The 9,099-nt window shown below is 53.6% G+C and overlaps 1 protein-coding gene across 2 annotated transcripts; it reads right to left on the bottom strand.

Moving 5' to 3' along the window:
* Positions 1–264: 264 nt before the first annotated feature.
* On the bottom strand, positions 265–8,638 carry SP7 (Sp7 transcription factor). 2 transcript variants are annotated; one of them, XM_066254875.1, is made up of 2 exons: positions 8,501–8,638; positions 265–3,123 (listed from the first exon to the last, which is right to left on the bottom strand). In XM_066254875.1, exon 2 carries the CDS (start codon positions 3,088–3,090, stop codon positions 1,849–1,851), a length of 1,242 nt encoding a protein of 413 aa, XP_066110972.1. In that variant the 5' UTR covers positions 3,091–3,123; positions 8,501–8,638; the 3' UTR covers positions 265–1,848. The 2 variants fall into 2 exon arrangements, with proteins under 2 accessions (XP_066110972.1, XP_066110971.1); XM_066254874.1 differs by lacking the exon at positions 8,501–8,638 and adding an exon at positions 7,988–8,058.
* Positions 8,639–9,099: the final 461 nt, after the last annotated feature.

Here is a 9,099-nt window from a genome sequence, read left to right as displayed (position 1 = left end):
AAACCTCTCAGTCTTTCCAACTCTGCAAAGTGCTCTACGCGGTCAAAAACTGAACTGCCCAGAAGGTCTAGCAGACAGTCTTCTACCGCGGGCATAATATGCAAACCAACACCATAGAACGCCCATGGGGGCTCCCCAATTTACCAAAGAAAAATCGTATGGCTCACTCTTCACCCTTCCTCTTCCCCTTTTCTCACCAGGACAAAGTTTAAAATCAAACTTTTATTTATTAAATTAAAAAAAAAAGACTCCATGAAGGCATGACCCCTTCTCTCCCATTATATTACCCTCTCCCCAAGCTCCAGCGACTTTAGCCCTTTACCTCAGGGCCTTGAGGGAGCAGGAGATAGAAAGGGAGGATCCAAAGTCACAGGAAAGGCATTCAAAGGCACGAAGCGGCTTTAAAAGTCACTGGAGGTGGAGATGGGGACACCGGAAGTCCCAGGTTGGGGGCCTATGTACCCACCCAAATCACCTTAGGGATCTATGTCCTCCTAGCTCTATAAATTCTTCTTTCTCATGGCTTCTAGGCACCAGCCTTCCTCACAGTGCATTGCACAGAGTAGGCACTCTATAAATACTAGATTTATTTGAATCTGACCCAAGAGAAAGCCTTCCCCCACCTATTCTTCAGGAGAGGCACCTTCAAACCAATGTCCTCCTCCTGCTAGGTGGGCTTCCCCAAAGAACCTGCCTAAAATGGCAGCTGCAAATTTTCTATAACCATGGCAACAAGGGATTAGCCTGATGGGGTCATGGTGTCAGGGGAGGGCAGTGGAAGAACCTGTTCTAGGTTCGAGAGAGCTGGGGTACATTCCAGTCCCCCCTCCATAGGACTTGAGATTTCACAGCTTCTGGATGGGAGTGGGAATATTAGGGATCCCCTAATTGAGAAATACCCCATCAACTCTACAGATCTAGCTAACCAACCCTAATAGAGATTCCATTAAAAGAGAAACCCCATTAACTGAGACCCTGATGATATAAATTCTATTAACAAGGTCTCCACTAACACTTCTATAGAGAGATGCATTTGGCTAGAATTTCCATAGCAGAAATGGACCTCCTCCCCTTCCCCAGCTCACTCTACCTAACCTGTCATCATAACTTAGATAAATAGACTTATTATTATTACTAGTCATTTCCCTTGGAACATAGGGGTTAAATATATAGGCCTGAGGGCAGCCTCCCTGACCCTGGGGGCCACCCCGTCTTGGGGATCAGATCCCCACTGGTCTGCCCCCCATCTCGGCACTCTGCTCCCTGCCAGGTCACTAACCCCAATCCCCCCAACTCTGGTCCCTAATGAAGAGGCCACCAGGGGGCAATAAATTATCATCATCATCATCATTGTGTTTGCAAAAAGGAAGACTGCTCTGGAGCATGGATAGCAGTGGAATAAGAACTTGGGAAGACTGGAACCTGGAAGCTAAGGGATAGTGGTAAATAAGTGTGGGGAAGCAGAAAGGATGGCTGTCAAGGAGTTCATAAGATAGAGAAATAAAGTGTTGAGAGCCCTAATGGAAGGAAAGTGAGTTGGTGTGGTAAAAGCAGAGGAGAGAGAAGCTCTGAGCAGGGGCAAGGGAAGAGTTTAGGAAGCCAGAGTACAGAAACCAGGCATGAGTTGAGGACCTAAGGTGAAAGTTTATGAAACAGGCTCATAGCAAGAGGAAGAGGCGAGCTGAGAGGGCATGCAGGGAGATACCCAGGCCCAGAATGGCCAGGGGAGAGATGGAAAGCACCCCAAAGGGCAGCGTGCATGGATCAAAGGGAGTGAGGGCCAAGCAGTGGTCCACTGAGCCAGGAGAGGCTGGCAAGCAGCCCGGGACTGGAGATCTCCCACCCAACTCAGATCTCCAGCAGGTTGCTCTGCTCAGGGCTGCCTTCAGGGGCTTTTTCTGGGGGTGCCGGAGAGACTGAAGGTCGGGGTGTCTGACTGGCTTCCTCTTCCCCAGCACTGCGGCCCTCCCCCAACTCCTTGGGGCCACTGGGTGGGGGGCCTGGGCCTGGCTCGCCGTGGGTGCGTTGGTGTTTGCTCAGGTGATCACTCCGGGTAAAGCGCTTGGAGCAGAGCAGGCAGGTGAACTTCTTCTCCCGGGTGTGAGTGCGCACGTGGCGCTCCAGCTCATCCGAACGGGTGAACCTCTTGCCACAGAAGAGCCAGTTGCAGACGAAGGGCCTCTCACCCGTGTGCCAGCGCAAGTGGGCCTTCAGGTGTGAGGCCTTGCCATACACCTTGCCGCAGCCGGGGATGTGGCAGCTGTGGATAGGCTTCTTCCGCAGCCCAGCTGCTGCTGCTCCCAGGCGCTCTATCTCCTGGCAGTTAGGGCAGTCACAGGAGGAGCGACCTGCTCCACTGCCCCCATATCCACCACTGCCCCCTGTGCCTGCACCACGAGGGGGTTTGACTCCACCACTCGCCTCCAGCTGCCCACTGTTGCCCACTGCCTTGGATTTATAGACATCTTGGGGTAAGACGTGCTGAGGCCCTGGTTGCAGGAGGTGAGGAGCGGGGTAGGGGGCTGGGCTAAGGGGAGCAAAATCGGCTGGGTAGGTAGGTAGCTGGGGGTTCAGTGGAGGCTGAGCAGGGCCTGTGGGTAGTGTCCCTTGCAGCCCATCACCCTGGCTCTGCCCACCACCTAGCCAGTTGCCCCCAGGGTGCATGTCCCACCAAGGTGTAGGAGCATTGCCTGGACCTGGTGAGATGCCTGCATGAATGCCTGCCTTGTACCAGGAGCCATAGGGGTGTGCCATGTCCAGAGAGGTGTAGACACTGGGCAGGCAGTCAGAAGAAGTGTGCCCCTTGGGCACTAGTAGCCCAGGATCTTGGGTGCCTGTGGGCCCAGGGAATGAGTGAGAAAAGGGAGAGTAGTCATTGGCATAGCCCGAGGTGGGTGCTGGAGGACTGCCTGCAGGTGAGAGGAGCCCATTGGTGCTTGAAAAGGGGGCTGGGTAGGCATCCCCCATGGTTTTTGGGGCTGGAAGTTCACTGCCCACAGAGTATGGCTTCTTTGTGCCTGCTTTGCCCAGTGTTGTTGAGTCCCGCAGAGGGCTGGAGCCACCAAATTTGCTGCACGCCGCTGTCAGCATGGCCAGGGGACTGGAGCCATAGTGAGTTTCCTCCTGGGGAGAGATGGAAGCACAACTTAGAAGGGAAGAGGAAAATGCAGATAGAAGGGTAAACTCTAGGACTTCGACCTAGACACATGGAGAAGAGAACGGAGGGGCGAGGGAAGAATTGAAGACGATGGGGAATTGGAGGTAAGAGGAGGGGCCAGTGAGGACTGAGTCCCAGGACAGAACTCAGATGGCATTTGGAAGAAGAACATAGGCTCAAGACTGCAGCCTAACATCCAACAGAGGAGGCAAGAAGCAAAGTTCACTGTGATGGAGCTGGGGGTGTGCAAGGACTTCAGAGAAACAGGAGGTGCCTCTTAAATAGCACCCAGAAGAGCTGGGGATAGAGGCAGCACCTGTGTGAGGTAAGAATTAGGGATACTGACCCCTGGGAGTGGTTCAGAGCAGAGACCACGGTCAAGGACTTGGAGAGGAAAAATGAGGTTCAAAGAGCATCATGGGGTTAGGGTTAGGGTTAGAGTTAGAAAAAAAAAGGAGCATCATGGGAAGGAGGAAAAATATAACGGGACTGTAGTTACCCTCATCCCAGATTTTCCCAGTGTTACCCCATATTTTACTTCCTGTCTTTGCTTTATCTCCTAAGGCAGTGGCCCAGTCTCCCCAAGGCCTTGTCCTCATGTCCCTGGTAAGGAATCTCTTGGCAAGGACTCTGGGCCTGGGGAGCAAGAGGAAGTGATGGCTGAGACACTGGGACAGTGAGAGAGAACAGGGCTGCCGCCAAAGGACTGTGGCTGAGGAAAGAATGTTTTTCAAGCAGGCAGTGGGCACCTCCTGCTTTGTGGAGCCAGCTGGTACCCCTTTTGGAGAGCTGAAAGAGCCTGAAGTCCTTATGCCCCACCAGAGAATTGGGGTGGCTATGATACTGGCTCACAGCCACACGTCTCTGTGTCTCAGTGTCCCCTAAAATATAGCCCACATATCTGGTCTCTCTTCACCCTTCCAGCAAAGTAAGTAAAGGTAGATGCAGGGCATGGGGGTTATTTGCCCTTAATGCCCATCCTGCTGCTGCTGCTACCAGGCCACACCTCCCTCAGGACCTCTGGTACCCCTCTCAGGGTCAGCCTCAGGACATCCTAGGAGGAGTTGCCCTCCAGAATCCCTGGGGGCATAGAGCCACCAAATTTGCTGCACGCCGCTGTCAGCATGGCCAGGGGACTGGAGCCATTCTCTTTGCTGAGAATCCCACCAAAGAAGATGTCCTCTGAAGCTAACCCTAGACAGTTCCCCGACTGGGATCCTCAAAAGCCAAGGTACCTGGTGCCTTCCAGGTAAAGCTGAAAAAGAACCCAAGAACCCAGGGTTCCCAGACCTGTGTGTGTGTGTGACACCAACCCTTGAGGTAGGTCTGGGTTCTTAAGGTTGCAGTAAAGGGCATGTGCAGTGACCACTCCTGCACTGCTCCCCAAGTGCAAACCTGATGCTCCCTTGATGACCTTTCTCTGAGGTCTTGTTGACCACATGGACACAGACTCCCAAACCTGAAGCACCAAAAGCTTCCTCAAACATGGCCAAAGCCCAGGTCCTTCCCAGCCAGGGTTCCCCTGGAGCCTCTGATCCCCAAAGCAGAGGGTGGGCTGAGGCTGGTTAGCTGCTGGGGTAGAAGCCAAATCCCAGCAGAAAGGGAGAGAAAGAAACATGGAGAATGAAGGGCAGAAAGAGAGACTCAGAAAACACTGGAGCAAAGCACCCAGCACAAGGTGAGGAACTGATATCAGAGCCCCCAAAGGTGGGGGAAGGGCAACAGAAGGGGAAATTGGCATTAGGAGACAGAACCCGAGAGCGACCCAAAAGAGCAGAAAGGTGAAAAGACAACAAGGAGGAAGCAAGAGGGAACCAGTATAAACAAAGAGAGGTGATAGGAAAGAGACACGGCTAGGAAGGCAAAGGAAAACAAAATAGAAAAGAAAGGAGGAAGAGAAAAGTGGGAGGAGGAGGAGGAGGAAGAAGGCCGATTTCCTACCTAAGTAAAGCACTACAGGCTGAGCCCCAGAAAACCCTCAGACCAGGCCACTTCTCCCTCCTTCTCCCCATGACCACCCCCTCCCCCTCTGCGGAGCCCAGCCCGGCTCCGTTGGTTTCCCTGTGGTCGGTTTATTTTTAAAAACGCCAACGCCGACGCCATCCCCCGCCCAGCCCTCACACTGTGGCCACAGGGGCCTCAGCCAAACCCAGGGACCCCACCCAGCTGTGGGGAGGAAGGAGGGGTGAAAGAAGGCAAGCAGCCCCAGGCTAACAGGAGAGAGACCCCAGCCCTGGGGAGCGAAGGCCCCAGGGGCCTCTAAAGGCAGGGGAAACCCAACCAGACACAAAGCCCATTCAGACTCTTCTGGAAGCCATGAGCTGGGCCCCTAGCAAAATTTCACCACAGCCTCAGTTTTCTTCCCTTGTTGCTTGCACTCTCCTGAGAACTGAGGAGAAGGTCCTGGTGACGGGTTCTAAATATGAGCCCTCATACCTGGAGATACATTACCTTTCCAGGACTCAGGAGTCCCACATCCCAACTGTTTTTACTCCTACCTCCACCCATTAGCCCTTAAAAACAACAAAAAGTGAACTTAAAGTACAGAAGGGGGAGCCTCTGAGGAAGCAACAACATAAGGAGCTGTCCCAGCTCTCTCGCCCAGACGTGCAGCTGGGGAAGGGAGCCCCTCTTTTCAGGTGTTCACAGTAACCTACTGACCTCCCTCTGGAGGTCACTCATCACATCTGAGGGCTGACTGGCCATAGGTCTGAGCACCCAGAGTTCCAGTTTCCAGTTCTCCACTTTTTCAGCCTCCTCTCAACTTGTTTAGTTCTCCCAATTTCCAATTCTCCATCTCCACCTAGCCCTAGCCCTCTTACCCTTCCTCCCTGTTCTCCTGCATCTCACTCAGCCAGGTGAGTTTCCCATCAAGCAGCAGCTACTTCCCTCTCTGAACCCCCAAGTTCTTCCCACTCCCAAAGATCCTACCCATATCAGACAGAGGGCTTCCTGGTGGTGGTGGCAGGGGATGGGAAGGAGTATTGAGGACCCAAGTGTCCAAAAATTGATGAAAGAGACAAAGGGACTGGAATGTCTTTATGTTGGGGTATCTCCAGCTCAGGGGGAGTGAGGAACATGGAAGCCCAGTTCTCATAACACATTCCTCTTTCCAAGTACTATCCCAGTCCAGTGTCTTTCCAGGAGACTTTTGGGCCAGCACTTACCCCAGCACCAGTGCCACGCTGGCATCTCTGGCATGACATCTACGCCCACTGACACTGCCCCTGCCTTGGTCGGTCCCAGGATTTCCATGTACTTAGTTCTCCAGCCTCTCAAGACCAGGGTTTCAGTAATGGCTCAATAGAGAGTCTAGTGGAAAGATGACAGGGACAGCAGTCCGCCCTCACTGGAGCACCCAGGACCCCTGACTGAGTACAGACCAGTGAAAAGGGACATGGTGTGCACCCCATTGGCTTGCATGCCATTCCCTCAAACTCAGTCACAAACAGTCTCCCAGCCTTATACACACATCAGTTCCCACTTGGACCAACATATATGGCCTGGCTTACACACACACACACACACACACACCTGTGCTCTCAGCAAGCCAGCCACACATGTTGCTGCTTTACATTCTAACACTTAGGCCAATAAACACAGGTGTACAACTCCCACTCTGTCTCACGCACGCCTCTCCTACAGACTGAATAAGGTGGCTTCCTGTTTGGCTCATCACCCCTGGGACCTGAGCTAGGGCACTGGGACAAAGATGGGGGTTTCTGAAGGGCCCTAGAATATGAAAGATTCAAGGCTACTGAAGGAGGTTGACTTTAAGGGAGGGCTGTCTGGCCACAAATTCCTATGGAAGGACCCAGAAGGCAGGTCATAGATGGTAACAGAGAAACAGTCAGAGACCCAGAAGCAGGGAGAACTCAGGACATTCAAACAGGCTCTGAATGGCTGAGTCCCTCTTCCAACTCTGTGCCATGATTTCCTCGGAAGCCTTATTAGAATCAGTGATTTCTCAAGACCCCAAACCCTGACCCCCATGGCACTTTAGTTCCTTCTGTCTCCAGTGTCAGAGGCAAGGGATGCTGGGGTCCCAGCCTGCAGGGGAAGTGGCCCAGTCCGCCCTGGAGCCTCCCACTCCCAAAATAGAGCTGAGTTTGTCTTTGGTTGAAAGCTAAATATTTGTGAGCCGGGCAGGCGGCCTCAGACCCTGGCCCTCCTCCTTCGTTCACCTCTCAGGCTTGGGCCCAGTTCCTCTGGTCAGCCCCCCCACAGGCACAGGACTGCCCTTCTCCCTTGTCTTATAGCCCACCTCCTCTCCTATACACCAGACCTGAGGCCCAGCCCCCTCCCCACTGACAAACCAGACAAGGCACTGCTCTCAAGCTGAGTTCTAGGAGACAGGACCCCCAAAGAACTGTACCCAGTAGCTACCATAGAGTAGCTAGTGGGCATAGACCCACTCAACCAGTCCTGTCACCTTCTCTCTCTCTCCTTATATGTTACCAGTTTATCTATCTCCCACCCTTCTTTTCCCACCCTGCCCCTTCCTATAGCTCCTTTCTCCATCCCCTTTGTACTCAGAGTTGATGTGCTTGGTTGACCTCAGGGGTTCTGCCTTCTTACTTAATCTCCTCTCTACCTCCTTAGACTGCTCTCTGAACTGCTTTCTGACTCCTGGCCCTGTTCGCTCCTTCCTTTTCTCCTGCCCCTTTCTCCTCTCTCTGCTGACTCTACTCCTCTTTTCTCATCAGAGGGACCCCCTGAAAGTGACAAGCACCACAGCAACTATCTGTGTGAGTTGGGAGGTGGGGGCAGCCAGGGATTAGGACCATTAAGATTGTGGCTGGTGCCCTGGGGGGGAAAGGGAGCAGTTACCTCAAGCAGAGAGGACGCCATCCTGAGGCTGGGGAACAGGTCCCAAAGAGCCAGGCAGATGAAGAAAGCCAAGCCGGAGAAAGAGGGAGCGGGAGAGGGAGGGAGAATGGGAGAATGGGAGAGAAGAGATCTAAAGTTAGAAGGGACTAGGGGGGTGGGGGTGGGGGGATGCTCTCTGTCTGTAGGGATCCACCCTCTAATTACAGCTTTCCCAGAGGAGAAGGCTTCGGATCCAATGAGCAGGGTGAGAGAGGGAGGCAGAGGGTCCAAATTTCCTGCTCCATTTGCTGAGCTTCCCAAAGAAGGGATCTGGGCGGGAGAGGAGAAACAGGGCTCCCAGGGAAGGGGTGGAAGCAGAGGGGGGTAAGGATATGGGCAAGTTGTCAGGGCATCTTGGGGGATGCTGAGGGGGAGGGTTGAAAGGTCAGTGGACCCAAGTGTCCCATACCACACCCCCAGAAATCCCATGGGTATCTGTGGGAACCCCTCCCAATGCTCCCCAGTGTCAGATACCTGGGGGATCTGGGGCTGGGAGTCCTGGGTCTCTCCTCTCTGGAGGTCTGGCAGTGGGAGTGCAGGCAGGAGGTGGCCTGAAGGTCCTGGGAGGGCTCAGCTCCTCTTCCAGGCCAGGTCCACTCCTGTTCCCACTTGGGCTCCAATCCTACAGTCCTACTGACTCCAGAGTCCTGGCTGCTGCTCGGCTGCTGCTTCTGCTTCTGCTGAGGCTGCTGCTGAGGCTGCTGCTGAGGCTGCCGCTGCTGCCGCTGAGGGAAGGAACAGGAGGGAAAAGGAACAAACCCCAAACCACTAATTAGAGATCCAGGGGGGGGATGGGGGATTGGGGACGACACTCACACAGAGAGACTGGAACACACAGCCATATACACTCATGGGCAAACACAGAATAACACATACACACGTATACACAGTACTATCCACACAGACAAAGCCACTGTCATGAATGAACACAGACAATCTCTCACACAAATGAGCTCAGTGACATGGCTGGAGGCACACTCACCATATACACACCCGAGTTGACCACAGAGATGCTTTTTCCCCAGTCACCAACCTCTAGATCAGGAGAGCAAGTGTGTATGTTCATGTGTGTG

Source organism: Saccopteryx bilineata, chromosome 2, assembly GCF_036850765.1.
Source record: "Saccopteryx bilineata isolate mSacBil1 chromosome 2, mSacBil1_pri_phased_curated, whole genome shotgun sequence".
Classification (NCBI taxonomy): Eukaryota; Metazoa; Chordata; class Mammalia; order Chiroptera; family Emballonuridae; genus Saccopteryx; species Saccopteryx bilineata.
This window is presented reverse-complemented; position numbering and strand designations above follow the sequence as displayed.

Excerpts from the sequence above, each read along its gene's own strand:
- SP7 (XM_066254874.1), bottom strand. The coding sequence starts at position 8,008 with ATGGCGTCCTCTCTGCTTGAG. Across the intron at positions 3,124-7,987 it reads TGGCGTCCTCTCTGCTTGAG|GAGGAAACTCACTATGGCTC; the intron begins GTAACTGCTCCC and ends ATCTCTCCCCAG.